We start from the raw sequence: 24,920 nt of genomic DNA on the forward strand, positions 1-24,920 counted from the left end.
TGCTAATTACTTTCGACACTCAATTGAAAACCACTCTAAGTGCAAGGATCACTCCTCTCAATTATGTCTATAACCCAGTGACACTTTAAACATAAATTATACATTTACTTCATCAAAATTACTCAAGTTGCCTGAAAAGAAAAGAAAAACGTACCGTTTGGGGTGCAATGTTTGTTACTGCTGTAAGAATGTGGTCACCAAGGGGAGAAAATGACACCAGCCTGAAATATATGAAAAAGACAAATGTTAATCTCTATAACTAGGGCTTGTCATTGCATTACTTAAGTTTTAGTGGAGATATAATAAAACTATTTAATGAAAACTGCACATGTACCTGACTTTTTCCTCTGATGATGCTGTCTGAACGCAAGCAAATGGCTCTGGCTGATCCCAGCTCCAGAAATACAGTTTGTTGCTGGTGGCAATTAACAGCACTTGATCCGTAGGATGAAAAGCTAGTGATGCTATGACAGCCTTATCAGGAGGGGTGTAAACCTCACTGTCACCAGTCTGCAAAAACACATTCGTGAATAATTTTGGTTACTGAAAAAACAGTAACACTAAAATTTGGCTTTATCAAACAAGCTAATTAACGGTGGAACTGCCACTCAGAAAAGATCAAATGGCTGACAATTGTGCTATTCAATGGATCAATGGATAGTGATTTATCCAGTGGATAGCCCTCTCAACCTTTTGAACAACTGGGGCCTGCAGATTATGAAATTGACTCTGGCCAACACTCAGGGTCTTTAACCAGCTGACAAGAAAGTGCTGTCTCTGTAATTACACCTAAATCTGCAAATGTTTAGACTTTCAAGTCTCCTTGGATGAGGACTACATGTATAAAACGTTGGCCCTGTCTCACAACCCTTGTACATTATTAACTCTGTTGGACATTAAAGATCTTACAATTATTACTTAAACAGAGCAGGGCACAGAGTTCACCATGTTGTAGGCTAAGTATTGTTGTTTCATTTTCCAGATACGTTCAGAAATGCAAGTACACGTAATTAGATGCACATGGGTTTCAATAAGCGCCATGAACTGTTCCCTTGCACTTTTTCCCAACTTCAACATCACTTAAGTCTCAGAATACAGATAATCAACATCACAAGGTGTCCCCCAAAATGCTGCACCTCTAGTAAGGATAAACTGGTGCATTTATTTAAGGATTGAAAAAATATATATCTGGTGGCACAAGCCCAGAGCCTCAGACATATTTTTTTCAGTCCTCAGTCATTGCCTCCAACTCGCATAGCACTCCCTTAGTTAGTTAGACCTTGGGTTAGCCAATTTGAGGGTTTTGGGGTACTTAATTTGTTTCCAAGTTTTTGAGTTTTCGGGGTCTTCGTTTTCCAGACGCCCTCCAACCAAGATTAACATTATTTGTCAGCACTGCATGCACTGTAATGAACAATGACAATTTCACTGCTATTAAAAGATATTCTATAATTTCTTAAATTCATTTGATCACCTTAAGATTCCAGACTCTAACTTGCCCTCCAAGGCAGCCCGATGCAAGCAACTGATTAGATGAAGGGTGAAAGGTCAAGCACCATGGTGTTCTGGGATGCCCCTTGAGCATGCTAATACATTCGCCAGTTTTACAATCAACGATACGCACACAATGGTCACCATGGGAAGAGGCCATTTTTGTCCTTGGGGAAAAAAAAGGAAATGCATGCATTATGAGAACTACTACAGTCGAACCTCGATCATCCGGACCTCGGTTATCTGGATTTCTCGATTATCCAGACTTTTTCTCTGGTCCCAATTTTGTCATGAATATTTATTAGTCATCATTAAGATCCCTAGCCATATTATTTTTAAAACCACAGCGTTGAAAAGTAAAGTAAACGCGAGTTTGTTTCTCTTTCAAAAAGCAAAATATAGCAGTGCTCAAACACGTCGTAACTAATGCAGAACTTTAGAATGAGTTCTGATTGGCTCAGAGAGTTGCTTTGTTGCTAAGTGAAATTTCACGCTTTATTGGCTTGTTCGGCAAACAAGCTACACTACATCACAAATGTTTATTCACAATTATCATGTCCTTGAAGCGTACGCGATCCGTTCTTTAGATAAAAGATAAACAGGCTATAATTTTGCGATTAGAGAAAGAAGAAAAAGGAACCAGTTTGTCAGCTGAACGGCAGATATCTGATATCCGCAAGATCAAGGAAAAGATCATGACGTTTGCCGACACGTGTACAGGTATTCACAACGGACAGTAAAGATGTAGACCATATTGTTTTCCAAACGATTTGCAAATGTTTTGTTTCACGATTGAGGCCATGTCCACACGTATCCGGAATTTTTTTTTTCGCAATATTGTTTTGCGGATATGAAAATTTATGCGTCCACACGCAGCGTATTCGAATCGTTTACAGCCGTCCACACGTATCCGATTGTATCAGGAAATTTTCTGATTTGCTCTAGTGCCCAGTTCTTTTGTCTGAGAGAATCCTGAAATGAGCATGCACATAATTGCGATTTGGTGTCATTTCTTCCGCGCCATAGCTACTGCAAGCTGTACATGTAACCAGTCGAAGCTTGTAGTTTATCACTCGAAAAAATGTCTAAATCTTCTGAAAAAGTCAAGAAAAAGTATGCTGATACATACAAATGGACCGATGATTATCAAAACAGCATCTCAAAACATCCTGTCGATCTCTAAAGTATTGGTTGTGTAAATTTATCACAGCTACATTTATCTGAACGCATGATATCAAACTAGAAATCAGAGCAATTAACAAAGAGGACACAACGTTGCTGTACGCCATGTTTGTTTAATGCTCGCCGTGAAGACTGGATCCAAGAGAATGACGTAAGCGTATTCGCAAATTTGCGGATACGACCGTCCACACGTATACGTATTCGTATCGGATAAAAAAAAATTCCACTCTGGAGAGTGTTTTCAAAAATTTCCGGATACGGCCGGAAAATACGCTGGATACGTGTGGACGCAAGCCGTATTCTGAAAAAAAAATTGGCGTTTTCACAAATTTCCGGAAACGTGTGGACGGGGCCTAAATGTCGCTTTCTTAATGTAATCAGTTTTTGTTTCTCATTAATACTCATATTCTCGATTATCCGGATTATTTCGTCTGGTTCCAACGAGTTCAGATAATCGAGGTTCGACTGTATATTGTTAGAATCTACAAACAAAGTCATTGGTTCTAAGAACAACAGTACTAAATTTACCAATGTATAGATGCAATACAACTTTAAGCTTGTTCAACTTTTTATTTGCAAGAGGAGATTTGGAAAATCCAATAATTTAAAACCACAAGCTTAAGAGATTAACCTTAAAAAAAGAACCATGTTATGTTAAAATCCCACACTTCTACTTAACTATTTGCAAATAACACCAATGCAATGTCAAGCACAGAGTAGACTTTCTCCAAGTCATTAACTAAGTCAAATTATTACATTTAACCCTATTCAATACCTGAGATGGAAACACACATACAAGTTATAACTATAAAAGATGTCTAAGTCACACAAGAAAAGTCATTGAAATTGTTTTCCAAAATTATGAAAACTATGTAGCTACACAGAAAACCCAAAAACAAATTGTGGCACCTACATTACCACTCAAAAGTAAGTTACCAACCTCAGGCAAGATGTTATTCACGTTGCACACTACAGGAATCATGCCATGCCCTACAGGAATCACATCGTACTGTGCCTTACAAGGCCTTACTATCGTCTGAACAAACTCATGCAGCTGCAAAGGAAATACCTATACGCAAAATAATTTTGCTTGCCTTACTCTGGCACTAGAGCGGCAGGTACAAAACACAGGTCTCACAGGTCATTGTTTTACCAAAACAGAAAGTATCCTAAATATTCATAAAAGCTAACCTTAGGCCTAAACAAAAGGTTTTAGGCCTAAGGTTAGCTTTTATAAATGTTTAGGATACTCTCTGTATTGGTAAAACAATGACCTGTGACCTGTGACTAGTGTTTTGTACCTGCCGCTCTAGTGCTAAGTGCTTAATGTAGCACACACCAGGAATTGCGCGGCATGCAACACAGTTCGCATAGTGTAGGAAGGGCAGCATGAACTGGTAACTTGCTTCTGAGCAGTACTGTCTTTGCTCATTATTGTCATACCCTGTTACTGGTGTTTACCTGTCTGGACTGAAGCAAATTAGGAAGGTAGACTTCGGTGTTCCAAGTAAATTGCATGTCTGTAAAACAAAAACCAGTGAGAAGAATTGTCTTTTACACAAAAATGAATTTTCCTTCGTTTGAGGTCTTAGCAAGTATGTGTCATTTTCTTTGTATTCCTTGTACAAGAATTTTTCTATTACAATTTGTAATTACGAACTATTCTTCGTTCGTTTTTCCAGTGTATAATATAAGGAGGTCATTTGCTAAGGAATATTAATTCATTAGGGGTTTCAGGTTTCATTCAGCACCTGCGTTACGCTAAACTTTATTTTGTCATGGACCCGTATTCTGAGGAAAGTTTTGCAGCTTAATGTGTTAACCCTTTAACTCCCAATAGTGCCACTTACAGATTTTACTCTGTCTAACGCCAGACGATTTTACTCGTCAATGGGGAACCCCATAGGAGTGAAAGAGTTAATGTACAGCAACTCGAAGGAACCTTATCTGTGTTAGCCCCCTGTCAGCAAAATTATCGATAACTTTAAGTCATTCATCGATACCAAGCTTGGGGCCGTCAAGGCTAATTTGTTACAGGAATATAGCCCTGACACGGCATCCAAGAGCCTTTAGGCGAGAGGTAGAAGCCAAAAAGCTCAAATTTATGTGTAACAAGAAGCAACTTTTATTTAATATGGAAATTGAAGACCAGAACTCTTCTGTGCTTGATTTTATCAAAAGAGGTGAGAGGCCTCTGAGACTTCATTGGACCTGATCCGCAAACAACCAAAGCTTATTAAGCTACATGTAGCTGATATGAGCGACACCGGGTGGTTAGTTGTCCAGGAGTAAGAGCAGGAGGAATTGGCAGACAATTCAGAAGATGAGAAGAGGATTAAGAAAGCCCAGGAGAAAGCTTGTAGGAGGAAAAGGCAGCTGGCGAGTTCTGCTAAGAAGCCCCGCTTCGACAGTACAATCTCTACTGCTATTGCTACTCGCAATAAGGAAGACCAACAGCTTTTTCAAGGTAATGCGTGGGTTCAATTGTCAGTTTGCCATTACTTGGTTATTACCAGAGCTTGTTCTACATGAAACAAGCTACCCAACTTGTATTTGCTCTGGTTGTCTTTTGTCTCTGTTGTCCTTGCAATGTCCAAATCAGAAGGAAAATACTTTTCCTTCGTACGAACTTGGTGAGGGAGAATGAAAATGGACTTTCCTTCATTTGAGGTCTTAGCAAGTATGCGTCATTTTCTTTGTAATCCTTGTAAAATAATTTCTCTCTTACACGTCTTAATTACAAACTATTATTCGTTCATTTTTCCAGTATATTCATTCCAGGTTTCACGTTTTGTTCAGCACCTACGTTATGCTATTAAATTATTTCTATTTTTTATTGTATTGTTTTCTACCACTTTTTCTTTGTTTCTCTGTTTGCATAAGGCCATCAAGTACCTCGTCCATCTGACTAACGCTTCACCTATGGTCACAGAGGTCACTGGAGCTCACAATGCAGGAGCACCTTCAAGCAACACGGATCGGTTTCTTACTGGAAAGTTGTCACCGACAGTCAGCCAGATAGGTCCTTTAGATACTAACCCTTTAGATGCTGGATTTTGCAAGAATTTAGTTGAAGCGGAGAAACGATCTAGGCTTGAACCAACAAAAAAGAAGGAACTGGTTTCTTTGAAATTAATTAAGTCCATTGTTACAAAGTATGCCCAAGATAATGCTACTCTCAAAGATTTAATGTTTGCTGCTATGTGTATTCTTACTTTTATACCTCCTTTCCATGCAAATGAGCTTCTCAACACCCGCCTTTGTAATATTATGGTTTTGCCAGATTGTATTTCCACAAGACTCCCTGAGAGTAAGACCGATGCTTATAGAGAAGATCAAGATGTCCTTACACATAACTCTGGAAATCTTAAATGCCCTTATCAGTTGTTGTTAAAGTGCCCCTGTGACCAAAAAATCAATTCATATTTTTCTTTGGATTTCAAAACTATGTTAACAAAACACTAAGTGACCCACGTTTGAAGCCTTGATTTCAAAAAGACACATCTTTATTTTAACTGTAATTTTCCTATTTAATGGTCTGCCATTACTAACGTTATGTTCTTGAGAGAGCTGGATCGAGGAGAAAATGACGTCAAAGGCTCACTAGTTTAAGAATGCAATACGTGTGTACGCCACAGAATTAATATGCAGCACGGGGGTTTTGGGCTTTCAGACTTTTAAACTCACGCTTTGCATATACATGTATAATAAGCTGCGTTCACACGCTGAAATTTTAAGCTAGTGAGCCTCTGACGTCACTTTTCCCTGGATCCAACCGTCTGAGGTCCAATCGGTCAGTTTTGAACGTGAGTAATGGCGGACCGTGAAATCCAAAACTTACATTCAAAGTAAACGGCCTTTGGATAAAAATCAAAGCTCAAAATTTTGCCAGTTAGGTGTTAAGCAAACACACTTTCAAAATCTGAAGGAAAAAAGGAAGTGGTTTTTTGAATCACAGGGGCACTTTAAGGAACTTAGATAGTGCTAATTAATATTAATTTTAACCTTATCTCCGTTGTCAGATTTTTTGTTTAGAAACGTTGTTTTCTTGAAATCCGTTGAAAAGTATGTTTTAGGTGACAGGAAAGTTTTGTACTCATGCTTTAGGCTGATATTCAAGCAACCTTTGAATACATTAGGCTATGATCAGCAAATTTTCGATTTGCATATTATAGCTTTAAGTCTGGCAGCGCTACCTGTATTGTAGCCAATTTAAGCCAGGCCCAAAAAGGGATTGTTTGTTGAAAGAACGGTTATTGAAACTACATGGTCGTTGGAAGTCTGATGTGGCCACAGACATGTATGTTAAAGAGCAGGTTCAAGAGAGGCTCAATGTTGCCCGGGGCAAGGGACTTTAGTTGTTTGCTTAGTGTTACAATGTACACTTGTATTTTCATTTCTTTTGGAGTATTTATGTACCCAGTTGTTTGAAATAAACCATTCTCCATAGGTGCTTGTTCTACCTGAAACAAGCTACCCAACTTGTACATGTATTTGCTATAGTTGTCTTTTGTCTCTGTTTTCCTCACAGTGTCTGAAAATATTTTCATTCCTACGAACTTGGTGAGGGAGAATGAAACTACTAAATTCTGCATACAGTACAGGTTTGTGCACTTCTTTTTACATTAAAATTTTATTCAAATGTTAAGCCCCAATCTCCAGCTGATGCATTCACATGTATACTAAAGAAAACTGAATATTGAGTAAGACCTTAACCCTAGGTTAACCCCTTTACCCTAACCCTAACCCTAACCCCTCCATTGACCTATTGACCCCTGGGGATGGTGATGTCTAATACCAAACAATTTTACTCATCGACTGGGGGGGATCCTAGGGCACCAGAGGAGTCAACAGGTTAAGGCACAAGTTCATTGTATACATGTTCATGTACAAGCGCATGTACAGTACATGAGTTACTTCTGAAAACACTGTTGGAAGAATTCACGTTAATAATGCAAAGAACTTCTCTTACTTACATGTATACATAAAATTATGCTGCAGGTCATTTTGTTTCGGTAGGTCAACTTGTTTCAACCTAGATAAATTTGGGGCAGGTACAAAGCAGGTCACAGGTCATTGTTTTTACTTTTACCAATACTGAAACTACCCTTACCATTTACAAATGCTAACATTAGGCCTAAACCTAATTTGTTTAGGCCTACTAAGGCCTAAAGGCCTGGCCAAACGCTCGCAACATTTCAACGCAACGTCTTGCAACATTGTTGGGCACAACATGTTGCCTACGTCTGGCCACCCTGTTGTGATATCTTGCAACATGTTGGATGATGTTGGATCAAATTTGAAAACGGCCAAATTTTCATGCAGCATTTTGGATGTTGGATGATGTTGTACTCGTTTGGCCATGTTCACACAACATTGCTGCACTAGGGCATGCGCATTAGGTCCATTTCTTGGGCGCCAGGGGCCTGGGGCACATGAACATTGACATGTTGCGTTGAAAATGATGAAAATGTATTTGGCCACCCTGTTTAACACATGTCGCAACATCATGCAGCAATGTTGCAAGATGTTGTGTTGAAATGTTGCGAGCGTTTGGCCAGGCCTTAAAGTTAGCTTTAAATAATGAATGTTAAGGATACTTCCTGTATTGGCAAAACAATGACCTGTGACCCGTGTTTTGTACCTGCCCCAAATTGACCTAGGGTGAAACAACTTGATCTACAGCTGTAGGTTGAAACAGGTTGACTTAAGTTGAAACAAAATGACCTAGTTTGGTAGCAAATTAACCTAAGGAACAAAATGACCTACAATACATACATACACAAAAAAAATTGGGGTACGTCACTGAGCTAAGTTTCGAGATACATACACACTGCGCAACATTTCTCACAAATTAATTTCCAATTTTCACATTTTTATTTCTGGTCACCCATATTGCTTTATGAGCCAATGCAATTAGTTTAAGTACCGTAAGGACTTGTGTATATAAGCCGCAATCGTATATAAGCCGCACCCACAACTTTCAAGCATGACTTTGGAAAAAATAAGAACTCCAAAAAAGCAATCTTGTAGAAAAAGTTAGGCGTTTGTTCACAGATGTTAACAATTACCTTGACAAAATCTAATGTTGTGTATTTCCAGCGACAGTAATAAGTTGATCAACTCTATAAATATTATTATTATTATAACCCACAATGTATCCTAGCTTTCCTTTTTTTATGGAGTTTATGATTTTTATTCAAACCTGAGTTTGAAAAAAACTTCTGTTGCCTAGGAAAATCTAACAGTAATTATGGCAAATGTCACGAAAGAAATTCTCCAGCAATTTTATCGAGATGCTTCTGGGCCAGGGTGAAACAGAATGCATGAAAGCTTACATGAAATGATTTTAATTTTATTTCTTTTTCATAATTACATCAAAGGATGCTATGCTTTTAGGATTTTATAGTTTTCAATCCTCCCTTTACAATCACGCTGAACACAAGTTTTTTTCCAAATCCACTTCAAATGCTTTTAAAGGCAAAAAAAAAATGCTATTTGACTAATGGAGTATATCTTAACAACTCACCATAAATGACCAGTTATGTAAAACAGTATGCCTTTCAGAAAAGACTTTCCAAACAACATAATGTAACTGCATACAATGTAAGTTAGTATAGATTGAACAGTCTGAAAAAGCATTGCTGATTTAAAAACTTTTGCAAGTTGTCCCACCATGTCCAGTCATGTATTACAATAATATATGCACAAACATCTTTCATATTTTGTATCTACATGTAACAACTGTGATTTACAGACAAGTTTTGCTACAAGCTACCGGGGGTAGTTAAATTTTTAATATTATTCAGTGATGAAATTTCATATTAGAAGTGAAGTTTAAATATATGTATTTTCATGAATTCCATCAAACATTATAATATAGAATGTACTTTTTGTTCTGATCGCTTTTCACTCAATGGAAACTTCCAAAAAACAAGTAATAAACATGCAGCTTTCCTAAGCAATGAAATCTCAAGTTTGGGCGCCATCTTTAACCACACGGTTTTTTCCATGAAATGATTACGTACTCAATTTTCATGTATCTCACCGAGTCTCTCACCGATGGTATGGGATGGCATGGTTGCTAGCAAGTCGTTTAGCAAAAGCAAAGGGTGACTTGTGGTCTCAGCCCATAATGTGGCATTAGTTACAAGGTGTTTCGCCACCTCCGGTAAAAAGGAAAACATGTGAAGCAGAACCTGCTGCTTACAAACAGGAAAAACACAAAATCTTGGTAGCATGTTAAAGGAAGACACTAGACAGGGGTGTGGAAACTTTGGGTTGTTGACTCGTAACTTTGTAAGCTACATGTAGAGCACATTTTACCATGGCACGGTGCAAACAACATAATACTCCAGAGTCAAATTTTGTAATTTCTGACGAGAGTGTAAAATAAAACGCGAATGCCCAAGTTACAAGTAATCGACCATTCAGTCTATACTTTGCATTTTTTCTAGGGGAACCCAAAATTTGTCCAGGCAAGTACCTCATAAGACGTACTTGCCTGGCTGATGACTTCAAGAAAAAATGAGTATGGATCCCTGATTCAGTGATGAAACTTCAGATCAGACCAATGCAATAACTGATGTTGAAAACACTGCACACAGAGAAAAAAGATCATACATTGTGTAATATAGACACCCAATCTGATGAAATGAATATCCCTATTACATCAACAGAGCTAAATATAACTTTCACAATGCAGACATTAACCTCTTTCTTCACACTATTATTCTGAATTTTAGAACTTTATCTGTCCAAAAGTATTTTTAGATACAGGCTTTGTGACAGCTTTATTGAAGATTTACCCCATACTGTAATTTCACTCTGCTCAGACAACAAATTTGCAATTGCATGATTTGCTAAGAGGAATGCAGAATACAAAGCGTTGCAAGTGTGTACATATATAACTATCCTGTACACACATAAAACACACGCACATGAAAAGATATATTTTAAATTTTATGAGCTGTGAACCGAGATCGGTAAGATTTTCTAACAACTACACCTGACGTTCAGGCTTTGTGTTGAGACAACCAGTCTGTGTTGCTTCACCTGTGTTACTATTAACACACAACACCTCAATACATTAATGTTATGTAATATTATCCTTTTTACTTAAGTCTAGACTGGAACATTTTTTGATATTAATCAATGATACCAAGGTCAGGTCAGTTATTATTACACTCATTTCACTAGTTTTCTTTCAAACAAAATAAATGACAACCTCACTACATAACACCCTTATTATTCAGTGTTGACGAACCGGTAAAAACCAAGTATTTTAAGTGATCGGATATGGTCTCACCATTGAAAAAAGTCAGCCAAGGTCAAGTTGGTAACCTGTCTGTTAGAATTGTAAAATTTTAATACAGCATATACTGTACTTCCTAATTTCACTTGCCTACGTCGGATCTGACAAATGAGTTTTAAGAAATGTCTTTGACGCAGAGATACGCTGACATGCCGGTCGTTTGAAGAGGAAAGCTTCAAGCGGAAGCAGAACAAGCAAGCAGAATCTTGCCCCCAAAATCTTAAATGTGTTCTTTGTATTATCAAGGTGAAGCGCTTGTCATATTACACGTAATTCAAAATATAATTGAAAATACCAAAAAATCAGCGTGTGTCGAGAAAGATTAAAACAAAATCCTACGCCCAACGTAAACAAAGATACGACTTGAACCTTTGAACTTGGGAAAAGAAAGTGCGTGCCAATTTGACATTCTTGAAAAGCATTACATGTATATTGGGTTGGACAAATAAACACATCATAAATCTTCCAAACTTAAAAAGAATCATTAAAATATAATATACACATACTAATAAGTTGGAAACTTACTGCTAGGTAACACTGGCTTGAAAGAAAACCTTACTAGGAGAAAAACTTTACTATTTTTGCCCGATAAAGTTAATTAACACAATTCGACAGATGCGGCAGCAAAACCATTATACTGTACTTCTCTGGGGAGAGAAGAACATAAAAACAACTCTAATTTTGAAATAAACTGATATATGCTACTATCAGTTGAAGTCACACAATCTTGAATCGATATTAGAAATGGCATCATCGACAATAACATTGAATCGTAACACAATGTTGCTACAATGACGACTTCGGCCGGCTTTGTGCGAAAATCAAAAAAACAAAGCTAAACACGTACCTTCACTTGCTGACAGGACATCAGAGTCGTCTCTTCAGCATAAGAGAGCAACAGACTGCGGTCATCACTACTTCGAAAATTCATTTCGCGTCTCATCAAAGCCCGAAGGATGTTCGATTTTGTTCGTCCCGTTCGCATCTTTATCACTACTCCTTTGTGACCAAGCTTGAGTTGAAGTTCACTGCTAACACCGACGAATGACCTTGTTCTACATTCAGCCCCCTTTCAATCACAGTGGCGTAAAAGCATGTAGAATCGTTTTTTCAACAAAAAAAACACCTTCGCTTTACCACCCACGCAATCGACTAAAATCTACCACAAAAACAATCCTCGGTTGAAGATGCCGGTGATCGGTCTGTTATGTCCAAAATTAAGAATTTCTTGATAGGGGCCGCTTCGTCAAACATCGTTTCCTTCACAAAATATTCTCTGATCTTTGCACTTCGACATCAGCGATACATATTTTCGCTTCCTTTCATCGTGGAAGGATTCCCGCTGACATTCACACAACTAACTCTGAGGTGGAGTGCTAAGACGATATTTCATGTCTCTGCGCTTTCCTATGGTTTATACCTGTACGCGGGAAACCGCTGAGTCGGAATTTTTTAACGCCCGCGTCCGCCCGCGTTTATCCGGGCAGCTGTTAACTTCTACGCATGCGCTTTACCAAGCTTGACGTGGCTTTTCTTCTGCATGCAGTAGTTTCAGATATGACCTCGAAAAATCAATAAATTTCGCTTTAAGTCATCGGAAATGTTACCCATAACAGACTATCAAAGTAAGAACTCCTTTATATTGTATCGATCGACCGATTTTTTTCTGTTTATTTAATTACTTTCTGCATTTGTGTGTACAGAAATCGGCATCGGAGTCTCTGGGTTTGGAGTGTTTTTTCTCTTTCTTGGTGTACTGTTCTTTTTTGATAAAGGTCTCTTGGCAATTGGAAATGTAAGTTGGCTTGACCTCTTTTTCCCTTATTTAGTGTAAAGTTCAGATTCAATTTGTTAACGTTAGTTTAATTCGGTTGGGTCCCCTCGTAACATCAGCTGTTGAATCAGCTGATCTTCTGTAAACCTTACCAGATACTACATGGAAGTACTTATTAACCGAAAGTGAGATCTTAACGGGAAAACTGAAGACTTGTAGTATTGACTGAGCAATATATACCAATTGTTTGAGGTTAACAGTTTTTGCAAACATATATGTAGTACTTAAAATTTTTTTCAAACCAGTTCCATTTTTATTTTTCTGTGTCTAGTATTCATTATCATAATCTGAAACAAAGGAAAATCAAAATTGAACTGGTTTAAAAAATTTTGAACCAGGAAAAAAATTGAACCACAACGTATGCACGCACACACATGCACACATCTTCATCTTTTGAAACCTCAGTAACACGTACGTGTAACTGCTGACTCAATTGCTTGGTTGAGAATCCAGCTACACTATGGGAGGTCAGGATGCTTCGTACCAAGGTCAAACCACCAACACTTGAAGTCTTAAAGCTACTGAAAAAATGCTGCCTTTGTCATTACGTGTACAAATGGGTAAACATTCATTAAAAAAAATAAGGAGGTTGTGGGAAGGAATCTGATCCTTCTGTCAACCGGCTGTCAGTCAAATTTGGGCCAACATGTCAGTCATCGTGAGTCTTTCAAGTTCATATCACATGAAGTGTTTTGGAGATCACTTTTTCTAACATAACTTTTTTACCTAATCATATACCGTGACTTGGATCATATTTACTCGATTAATTGCCACAGCGTTAAATTTTGAGGATGTCCATTGCAGCGTTTTTTTTCAAAAGTGGGGGTTTATTTCAAAATCATAATTTATTCCTTGACATTTACAGAACTGCACATAATTTGTCAAAATTTTGAAGAATGCGCTTGGTGAAAGAGCTGAAAATTGCAGCCAATTCAAACTTTAAAATATTGTCATAGAGGAAAATAAATTTGCAAGGCTGGTTTAGATTTCCGAGTTCTGACGTGTACTTGTGTTTTATCTTACAGTCCTTGAATAAATGCCACATTCTTCTGATTGGGTGCAGTATTTATTCGAGGGCAGTGTTTATTGGTACCTTTCCTTCCATCTGTGGAGTGTTATCAACGGTGGCGTTTTAATCGAGTAAATAATATGGTATGTGGGTATTGGTGATAAGTTTTTTAAGTGCCTATTATATCAGCACATGTTACCACTTTATTTATTGTGTGGTTCCAAAAAGTATCCATACCCCCACCACGGAAGATCATTGGAAATTCCGAGGGAGAGAGGGGTTTAAAGGGCAGTAATTTCCGAGGGGTAGGAGGGTTTCGTGGGAAACTACTTTTCCAAAGGGTCACGAGCCACGTACAAAACATTTAAAGCAACATACGATTGATCTGAAGCACAAAAACATACTTACGTACGTTGTTTTGAAACAAAAATCAGTTTTGAGATAAAGTTAACATTATTTACTTCAATGTTTCCGTTTTTCTTTGAGTTAGCTAGCACTACAATCTCCTGAAGCTAAGAACAACATGTCTTTCATTTGGAACGGATTTAAAACATAAACATTTAAAATGGCGGTTTCAACTGGAGTCTGGTCCCCAGACTTCCAGTGTTGTCTCGTTTTCGTCCAACCAACACTTCCGTTCACTTAGTATCGCTTTTCGCTACCTTCACATGCAGTAAAGACATTTTTGATAGGATTCTTGTTTTATTGGGGGTAGCAACTTGAAAATACGATCAGACATAAGTTGCCACCATCTCAACGCTTGCGTGCAACAACATTTTCTTTTTTGTGGGTGGCATTTAGACCACGGACAGGAACCGGGAGTCAAGTTTTCTCTTCTTTGAGTAAACGATCGCGGCCTCGGGAAACGAGGTTGTCGAGGTTTAGTCCATTACGTCAAACTGGATAATGAGCTCAACAAAGCATTATATTTTTATTAAAGTTAACCTTAATGTTTACACTGTTGTAATAAAATTCTACCGTATTTACATCAGTAATTCACTTTCTTTTTTATAAGTACAAAAATTCTGGAAATTCCTGAGGGGAGGAGTGTCATCAAAGACCCTCTTGAACGGAAAATCCTGGGGGGAAGGGGGGTGCAAATCAAAAAGTCTTCCGTGGTGGAGGTATGGATATTTTCTGGAACCACACATTCTCCGAAATTGTTCCAAATACATGTAAAGCATGATGATTTTAGAAGTTTTTGATTGAAATTTCACTTTGATCCAAAACCAAGCAATGGAGAAAAAGGGTGCAATAGTTCTTTGTGTTGTCAATTGGTATCAAACCCATTCCTCTTCATTACTTGATTTTGGATCAAAGTATGACCACTTTCAAAGCCAACAAAATAGCAAGCCTGCAAATAAGCGCCGGTCATCGGATATTTGTCCAGTAAATTTGAGGTATTGACTGGCAAACAATCAGTCTGACCAGATAGGCTGACCTGTCTTCTGTTACAATGCGAAATAAAATATATTTTCACTCCAGAAAGTCAAATGCGAAGGTGACCTTTTAATATATGGCCATAAAGCATAATTGCAAAGCTTCATTTTGATTTGTTTTCATTTGCAGCTTCCGTTTCATGTTGTCTTACTAGTAACGCTATGCCTAAAATGTAAACACCCCCGTCCACTTTCATGCAGTTTGGATTTCAAAATTCGTGTGAGGTGTTTCGCAAAAACTCATTTATGTTGATTTAAATTAAATCACAGTGTAATGTACTGTGGAGTCAACAAGGGTACTGTTCCACAAATGCTTGTTGTTTGTGTTTTCATCGAAGTGATAAGATTCTATGACCAGTTTTACAGCGAATTTTCAGGGCCTCGAATTGCATTCCTCACCACGACTTCAATAACTAAATTAGAAAAGTTCCATTACTGCGTCTGCACAAAACAAAAGCTGAAATATTTCAAGATTTGTGCAAATGTATTTTCTGTGACTAGAATGACTAAAAGAGAAAGCAACAGCATAAGAATAACGGCAAAACGAAAGCAACAATAGTGTCAAAACAGCATTAGGCAGTGCGTGCGTGTCTAGTGCATTTTTCATTGTCACGAAACAAAAAAAAAAAACAAATTCGAAACTGTTCAATAAAAGAAGGCAACAAGTTGAAATATTGTAAAGACATTTATAAATTATATAAACAACCTCTCCAATCCTCAGGTCTGTGTGGTACGTCATTTCTGAGTTATTAATTTGCCAAAGCGTTTCACACAATGCGCCAAGTTGGCTCAAACTTCTGAGAGTCAGAAAGAGACAGGTTTTTTGACCAGCTCTTTATCATGGTGTCACGCAAAGTGACAAATCGAAATTTCAAAATTCTGTATTTTCAAAACGAAAGACATTACGGAACTGGAAAAAAAGATTTGTTTCTACCAGTAGGTCATCTTCAACTCTTGTTTCGATAAAAATTCCTCGCGATTTTCATTTTTGTCAAAAATGTATCTTTCCCCGGTCAAGTCAAGATGGCTTCAATGAAAACTTTGTTGATATTTGTTGATTAAATAACAACAGCATCTCTTAAGATTTCAAACACACTGCTTAATGTAAAAGAAGAAAATTTCATTAGTGAGCTGAATTTAGAAGACAAAATCAACATATAACCATCGTGGCAGAAAAATGCTTTATGAAAGTGCAAAAAAATTCAGCCCATCGTAAACAAGGTTTTTGTTCCAATTTGATTGCAAATAAATACTGTGACTAGTAAAATATGTCGCCTGATTTTCTGTCTGTGTTCACTGAAAGTGCATGTACACATGAATATAAACATTAAATTAAAATACAGTGGAACCCCGCCATATGACCACCCTGTTATTACCACCACTTTTTTGCAGCCTGAACAAAAGCCCACTCATTTTCTTATCTGAAAACCCCGTTAATCCGACCACCCCGTTATTACGACCAGCGACCACTTTTTGGAGTCCTCAGTTGTTATTTTCTTTATAAAATTACCCCGTTAATGCGACCAGTCAAAATGCTTGGTGGGTCTGCTGAATGAAAACAGACACAATCTGACAAACAATAACGGATTAATATTTTATTGAATGTTTTTTAGCCAAAGGTGTTAGCGGTTAGCATGACATCCGGTAAATTGCAGTGTTCAGTAAAAAGGATGCATTTTTTTAATACAGTACTACAAAAGATCTGATAGACTTAACTTTGCAGCATTTCGAGGCTCTCAAACTTATTTTGCCTTCTTGTTTCTGCTGCCTTCCACTGTGGCTTTTCTCTTCCATTTCTCTTTTCTCTTCCATTTCCTGTTTCTCACAGATTGGTTATTTGAAATGTCTAATAATTTGTTAAGCGTATCAACATTTCTTGGCTGTCCAGTAAACTTCTAAACGCATCGGATTTCCATCCCGTATCCTCCCCCACGATTAACGGCTTTCCCAACAACTTAAATTGTGCTTTTGCTTCCATTATTCGGTTTCGTTTACTGACACATTGTTCAGTTGCATTGAATTGCCGTTGTAGCGGATTAAAGGTGTACATGTACTACAGTAAAATGTACTTTAAAAGCATTTTGCATCATAATTTGACCCTACCCCATTAATACAACCACATTTCCATGGCCCAAAGGTGGTCGTATTAACAGGGTTCCACTGTACTGTTTTAATACATTGGTCTGAAGAAACTTCTAAAGACTCGTAGCTTGTATTAGCTTCGTTTGGTCACCAAGAAATATCAGAGTACTACATGTATTACGTGAGTTGGGTTCAATGAGTAGTGTATCATATGTAAATCTGGTGAATGTACCAAGGAATTTTGGGTTTTTGAAAGTGTTCCCATTTGCCCGAACCGTGTCACACATGACCATCACCTGCGACTATTTTCGATTCTTTACTAATACCGGTACTTCAACTTGCGGAGAAGAGCAGTTATTTCTCTGTGGAACTTCAGACATTTGAATGGAATCTTGAAGTGTTTTCTTAACATTCCTCCGAAAGCGACTTTGTCTTCCCATGTGAATCTTAACTTGACATTAAGTGGTTTTACTTCATAAGACCTTGTACGTGATTGATTCCGATCATGCTTTATGTAAATTGTGTAGTTGTTTAGTAGGTCCACATCAGCCTTTTTTGGTTGCTACCTCCGACCTTCTTTATCAAATAAAGACTGTATGCATAGACCCTATGCAAAAATGGCTGCCTTTAAATTATTCTTTTGTTCATATTCAAAATAGCCCAACTAACCTCGTTCGGGACCATGATTTGGTTGCTAATGGCTACAGAAAATGCAAAATATTTGAACCATTTGAAAAAGTTAAAGAAAAGAAAAACGAGACGATGAAAATAAGACACCGGGCAATTTATAAAGTGTTCTGCCACAGGCCTCCCACTTAACAAGTGTGGAAATTTGTTTTTGTTTGATCAGGGTGGCTGCATGTCAAGTCAAACCTTGTCCCTAGCCTGACATGGGACAGGCTTATAGCAAAAAATTCTTTGCAGGCTTGAAATAGTGAAATTTCAATCAAAAGGTTCTTAAAACAACACAATGTATTTTGGATGATTTCAGAGAATAAATAAAGTGGAGAAGCGTGTTGAGGTGATTGGCACTTAAAAATGACTTTACCTTTATTAAATATACAGGTATTTATTGACCTCTGTCAGTAATAAGCTGTCAAATACCTTCCTTTCTTGTTCAACGCTTTTTGTGTTTTGTGTTTTCTCAACCCAATCTCCTCTGGACCTAGTTATCTTAACCCAGCCCTAAATTATCAATCTTGAACACTTGTTTAGTTATCTTTACTAATTTTCCATATTGTGCAACAAAAATCTGTGACATCAGTTATCCTTTGTGAGATGTTGCTGTAGTCCTAATAAGTTTTGTTATTTCATTTGCAGATCCTGTTTATCTCGGGATTAGCTTTGGTAATTGGATTAGAAAGGACTTTTAGATTTTTCTTCCAAAAACACAAACTAAAAGGAAGCTCATGTTTTCTTGGAGGCATTCTAGTAGTTCTTTTTGGATGGCCTCTTATAGGAATGATCATAGAAGTATATGGATTTGTTCTTTTATTTAGGTAAGTGACGTGTTGGAATTTGAGAATTTTGTGGTTTTGTCAGGAAAAGTGATACTATTATCACCTGTCCTGCCATTTTATACAAAGCTCATGAATTATTACGTTTTATTCTGATTTATTTTCAGTGGTTTCTTTCCTGTTGTTATTAACTTTTTAAGAAGAGTGCCAGTTATAGGGAATATACTCAATCTTCCAGTAATTAGCCAGGTATGTAATGTAATATGCTAATATGGCCTGGTGCCCCTAGCATTGAGTTCTATGAGTGACAGTCACTGTAATTCAGAGGCAAAGAGCTGGCTATCAAAATAATAGTATTATTAGAACTTGTTTGCTGATTTTCCCTGCCTAGCAAGTTAATAACTTAGAACTTCCCTGAGCTTTTTTTCTTTCCTTCCTTCTACAAATGCCCCCTTCTCACTGTTCAACACTTACTTTCTTACTAATTTGCCCTTTGGGCAACCAGTTTTGATCTTTTGGTCACCCATGGTTTTTTTTTGTTTTTTTTTGGTTGCTCACCTTCTAACGACCTGTTGCCCATTAAGACTCAAATGAGCAAGGCTGCTGCCTAACTTACTTGCCTAGCTTATCACAAGGTGATTCATCCTCACTTTTAATTAATTAATTCTGGGCTCTTGAAAAAATGACTTGGGCTACTAACTTTTGATGTTGGAAGCCGGAAGGGCTCCGGAAAATTTTTCTTAGGCAGCAGCCTTGAATGAGGCTTGTAAAAATGTCAGTTTTTTGTAAAATCTGTGTAAAATGGGTTTGACAGAGCAGCTCGACTCCTACTGTGTGTCCATTGTGTTCTAGTAGCCTTCACGGTTTTGTTTTGACAAGCATATCGTTGAGTGATTTCCCTTTAAATATCTGTCTGAGATTAGGCTGGTTTTGAATTAAATGCCATTTTCTTTAAGCCTCTCAAAGTTGATTGAAATTGCGTGAAAAAGGCAGAATTTTCTTGTGCACTTGGCCGCGCGAAAACTGGGTTGCATTGTAACAAGCAATCCTTTCGCGCGGAAAAAGATGGCTGCTACAAACAAGTTTCTCCTTCCAATCTGTTTTGAGGTTTGTACATTGCACCAATATATTTTTAACAGAAAAATAGATGACCGCAAAGAGATGTACCGTTGCTTATTTTTTTATCGTATTTGCGGTGATTACGTCACATTACTAGTCACTTTCTGCGTTGCAAATCAACTCGTTCCGCAAATATTACTTACTTACTTATGCCTAGTACCCCTCCTGGGGCATAGGCTACCAACAAAAGTTCTCCAGCTATCTCTGTCCTGGGCTTTCCTTTCTAGCTGACTCCAGGTCAGCCTCAATCTCTTGATGTATGCTTCCAAGTCCCGTCTCCACGAGTTCCTAGGCCGTCCCCTTTTCCTCTTCCCCTGGGGATTCCAAGACAGGGCTTGTCTTGTGATATTGGGAGAAGTCTTTCGGAGAGTATGGCCCATCCATCTCCAACGTCTCATCATGATCTCAGCATCTGCAGGCCTCTAGTTGGTTCTTTGCCATAAGTCTTCGTTGTTGATGGTGATTGGCCAACGTATCCGCAAGATACCCATCCTGGACTAGCCTGTTCCAGGCTCTCAGATAGTCGAGAAAACGAAAAGAACTGCGTGTGAAAAGCGAGTGGGGGCTTGGGTCGAGGCGAGGCGGGAGAGCCTGTAAGCAGCTCTTTAAATTCTTCATTCCGGTATACCAGCTCCTGGTATACCCTCTGATTGGTCAATTTTGACAGTTTACATCAACACTTTCGTCATCATTTTGATTCACGCGCGGAGCACGAAAGAAAGAGGTCAACTCTGTCGCCGAGTGTCTTAAAGTATTCCCAAACGTACAAGCCCTCAGATTCTAGCAAAAGTTGTGTCTGTTCGACTTTAATAAGTCGAAAAAACGATCCGTTTGCAATGCTTCCAACTGGTTTTGGTAAAAGCATAAATTTTCAGTTACTGCCGCGCGTTGCGAAAGCGCTTCAATGTTGTGATACGACATCTCTCCACACTATTATGTCCCATGCACGCCACAATTGTTAGCAATCAACGGCGCTCTCTGAAAACTCTGACGAACGAGAAAAATACAATATTTTGTTATTCTTTCTTATGCAAATACTTGGCTGCGTATTCGAATTCACCAGCTAGGGTCAATTAAATTTCTGCCTTCATCGCCTTCGAAAAAATGAGTGCAAAAAGAAAAAACCACTTTGAAAGAGCGCAAAAATTTGCCGAAAACAGGTTTGTATTTCCGTTGTGTGTCTTAAAGCTTTAAAAGATCAAGCGATTTCAGAGGTGACGGCTACGTGTCTGTATACTGCAAATGCAATTGAACCCATCCACATGAAATAACAATCTTTCACATTCATTATCGGTTGTCCTGTTGCATCAGAGCTGAAGTTTATTGATGAGACCATCTTATCATCTAGGCCAGAAACTTCAATGGTCGGGTTTCTGTTTTCCTTGAAAAAGTCAACAGAGCGTCGGGAACTCGCAGCTTTCGAATTGGTCGTGTCTTTTGGTCGAATTTGCTAAATCTCCCGTCGGTGATTTCCTTGACACTCGTTTCCCGGTTGCTTTGACAATGCCTTCGTTCGCTTGTAAAGTTATTTTCCTAAAAGTGCCTTAAATTCTGGCTAACGTACTCGCACAAGTGAGAATTAACGCATCACCTCTGAACAACAATAAAAGAATCGCGCTTGAACTCGCGTGGGACCACACAATGCCGCCCTTTTTCAACACTTTGACATTGACATTTTGACATGCGAAAGGTTATTTGCAAAGTGGGCGGAATGAAGAATTTAAAGAGATGCTTACAGGCTCTCCCGCCTCGCCTCGACCCAAGCCCCCACTCGCTTTTCACACGCAGTTCTTTTCGTTTTCTCGACTATCTGAGAGCCTGGAACAGGCTAATCCTGGACGGAACCTATTTTCATTTCATTCTACCCCCTTGGAATCAGTATTCTGGCATCTATAGGCTGTTCAGTTCAGTTTTCATGCGACAGGGATCCATACTCGTTTTTTGTCAACGTCGTCAGCCGAGCAAGTACGTCTTATGATATACTTGCATTTAATAGTTGTTTATTATTGATAAAATGCCTTGTCTCCTTTCACTAGGACACTTAATTGTTTCAATCTGAACTCCCCCAACAGATGTCAGTTTTGTAGCTAACTTGGAAAAATACTAGAATTCATTATTGTAGTGTTTGTTGATTCGTGAAGCTGCTTATAATTTGTTTGGGCTTCTTTCGTGGCAATTGTCTGTCGGTGTGAGAATCATTCAGTCATAACACATTTTAAGATAGTAGGTCATCTTAATCTCCTTATTTTATTTTTCCCTTCTTTTATCTATTCTGTTTCTTTTCACTTTTAGATTGTCGGAAGATTAGCAGGTGACGGCAGCAACTCAATGGTTTGATACAGAAAAGAAACAGGATGAGCTGCTGGTGCACTGGCCATTAAGTGAAGGAACGTCCACTCGTGGTCATTTCTCAGTTTAGAAGTGCATTGTGGATATAACACTTTGAATTAACGTGGAAAGCTCTGAAATTGGAGAGGCATATATTCCATAATATGGACATCTCAGATATTCATTCATCGGCGCTCTCAAAGCGGAGTTTTTGTGCCGTAGTCACTTCCATCTTTAAGATCAACTTGCTGTTGACAAATAAGAAGTTGTTAATTTTGATTCTTCAAGGAGTGATGTCCCTTTTTTGGTAGGGATATTCGTGTTGTCTACATTAATGGTTTTCTCAATCACTCAGCCGACGGTTATCCATGCATTATTTCTTTTATTGACCGTTAAACCCAAAAAGAAGTGAGTAAGGATGATCTGTCGCCTTCTTATCAGCATGGTTAACAAGCATCTTATACAAACCAAAAGCTCCAAAGGAATATTTTTCTCCATTTCTATGGTGCTAAATGCGGGCATTACTAAACCACGAAACAGCGAAACGAAACACCAAGACTTAAATGTGTATCCAGATTGCGCATCGAGACATCTTCGACTGTAGACCAAGCTCTATCCACTTTCCAGATGCAACAAAATTCTCAACAGGACTAACATTTGCTGAATTTATTTTCTTTTGAGTTTCGGTGTTCGAGAAAAAAAAGTAGAGAAAGAAATAGCTGTTTCGGTGTTTGGTGTTTCGGTTTTAGTAATGCCCGCTAAAGGGATTACAAAGACACCAGTTCTCGAACTGTATGGCAAGCCTCCTGCGCGAGCGAAGTGATCCAACTGAGTTTTTTCCACATTCTGGCTTTGCAATACTGGAGCCAAGAGAAGGAGAGAACTATCCTTCCTCGCCTTTTCTCCACACCAAAATATTTTGCAGCTCTTTATTCACACAGAAACACTTGTTACGCAAGAGCTGGCAGTTCTTACTCTACGCTTTGCAAGTACCGGAAGTAGAGTGCACCAAACAAAGAGGCAAACGACAAAAGAGCTCAAAATAAAGCCTTATGCAAGTAAACGAAGCTAATTATCTTTTTAACATGCTAGAAGAGCGCTTTAATACAGGCACTCTTGTAAGTTTTGTGAAGAACGATTTTGCCCTTTTCATGTGCAACATTGGTGTGATGATGTTATAACGTTTAAGGTCAATGAAGAGAGGTTATCGAAAAGTCCTTTGAGAAACCCTTGAAGATACCGCAAAGGAAGTTTGTAAAAGAAGTGGACATTCACCGTTTACAAACGAAAGTGATTTAATGAAATTGAACAATATGCTATTGTGCAATACATTTTATTCTGCGTAGAGGTAATGTTTTTTTCTTTTTTACCTTCTCCTCCCTTCCGCCGGATTTAAACTAAACAATTCCAAGAGAAATGATTTTTTTTTAGGCAAAAAAAAAATATGAAAGGGAATTGTGTTCTGGAATTTTTGGTTCTGAGATATTCTTTTCAGATAGAACCCACTTCCTGGGTGTGCCGGATAAAGACTCCATTATGCTGTGATGCAAAATTCTAACTGTTCAGTTAGTCCTGCAAAACAATGTTTCATTATATAAAAAAGAAAAAGACAACGTGAACGACACGTGATACGATTTTGATCCATTCGCAGCCTTATCTAACTATCCTTGTTTTTTAACCGACATTCGCATTTTTCGAGCTCCTAAACAAAACAACATATTTAGTCTATTTAAAAGTACCAAAAGATGGTTCTTTGACGATCGATCCATGCGGATGGCCCCCAATGCTATAAGTTTCTTACATAATGGTGCCAATATATGTTCTTCCTGGTCACGTTTCAAAATATCATCCAAAAGCCTCGTTAGAATATTCGCTTCCTATTGATAAACACAACAGTCGTATCTGGCACGTTGGAAAACAAGGGGACTTTTAAAAATCGTTTTTTTTTTTTTTTTAGGGGTATTTCTTGAAAGAAAGGATATTTCTTGGCCAAGCAGTTAATACATAACAAGGCGAAATTTTTGAAGGCGCGACACAAAGTAAATGTGTAGACCCTTTGAAAGGTCCAATATGCAGTTTTCCGGGAATCTCTTCAAATTCAGACTTTAAAATAGTGTTGAAAGTATGTTGACTAAAACAAGACGAAAAGGGAGTGAATTTCTTCATATGGGGAAAGTCATGAAACAAGTCAAATAAACGCCTCCATTGTTGCGTTCAGTTCATAACATCGACTTAAACCCAGCAAGGGTTTGTTTATGGCTAAAAACCTTTTGCTCGTAGTATTTGTGTTATCTGACACATTTAAACAATAATTGATAGGATAGTACGCGCTCATTCCTTGGTCAATACCTGTGTTTAGAGAGAGTATGTAAACACGTCCATGACATCACACGAATATTGATTGGTAAGGTGTCAGAGGCGCATTTTGATTGGCTGGCAGGAAATATAAGGCGTGTATCAAGAAAATCTGTTTCAATCAAGAAGTTACAAACCAGGATTTTCCTTCATTTGTCGAATTATTTTTGAGAAATATTTTATTTACACTCCGGGAGTTGGAAGAATTTCGACAGTTTTGCAAACCCGAGACGCAGTCGAGGATTTGCATAACTGTCTCGAATTCTCTCGGCTCCCCCTCGTCTTTAGATGAGGCTAAGTAACACGGAAA

General features: G+C 38.1%; 2 protein-coding genes across 2 annotated transcripts in view; one reads left to right on the forward strand and one right to left on the reverse strand.

Annotated features, from left to right (window-relative positions):
• Window positions 1-12,413, reverse strand: part of LOC137970218 (activating molecule in BECN1-regulated autophagy protein 1-like) — a 25,263-nt gene extending 12,850 nt beyond the window's left edge. The window contains exons 1-5 of the mRNA XM_068816741.1: window positions 11,835-12,413; window positions 4,135-4,193; window positions 1,475-1,658; window positions 335-510; window positions 155-221 (exon numbers count right to left, since the gene is read on the reverse strand). Of these exons, the coding sequence (XP_068672842.1) occupies window positions 155-221; window positions 335-510; window positions 1,475-1,658; window positions 4,135-4,193; window positions 11,835-11,972 (624 nt within the window). The 5' untranslated portion in view covers window positions 11,973-12,413. The remainder of the gene's footprint in view (window positions 1-154; window positions 222-334; window positions 511-1,474; window positions 1,659-4,134; window positions 4,194-11,834) is intronic.
• Window positions 12,414-12,494: 81 nt separating this feature from the next.
• Window positions 12,495-23,571, forward strand: LOC137969600 (vesicle transport protein GOT1B-like). Its single transcript, XM_068815910.1, has 5 exons — window positions 12,495-12,612; window positions 12,691-12,782; window positions 18,672-18,850; window positions 18,976-19,057; window positions 22,220-23,571. Exons 1-5 carry the CDS (start codon window positions 12,588-12,590, stop codon window positions 22,262-22,264), a joined length of 423 nt encoding a protein of 140 aa, XP_068672011.1. The 5' UTR covers window positions 12,495-12,587; the 3' UTR covers window positions 22,265-23,571.
• Window positions 23,572-24,920: the final 1,349 nt, after the last annotated feature.

Source organism: Montipora foliosa, chromosome 9 (genome assembly GCF_036669935.1).
Source record: "Montipora foliosa isolate CH-2021 chromosome 9, ASM3666993v2, whole genome shotgun sequence".
Lineage (NCBI taxonomy): Eukaryota > Metazoa > Cnidaria > Anthozoa > Scleractinia > Acroporidae > Montipora > Montipora foliosa.

Coding starts and splice junctions, on each gene's coding strand:
- LOC137969600 (XM_068815910.1), top strand. CDS start 12,588: ATGTTACCCATAACAGACTATCAAA. Junction 18,851..18,975: donor GGATTTGTTCTTTTATTTAG/GTAAGTGACGTG, acceptor ATTTATTTTCAG/TGGTTTCTTTCCTGTTGTTA. Junction 19,058..22,219: donor ATCTTCCAGTAATTAGCCAG/GTATGTAATGTA, acceptor TTTCACTTTTAG/ATTGTCGGAAGATTAGCAGG.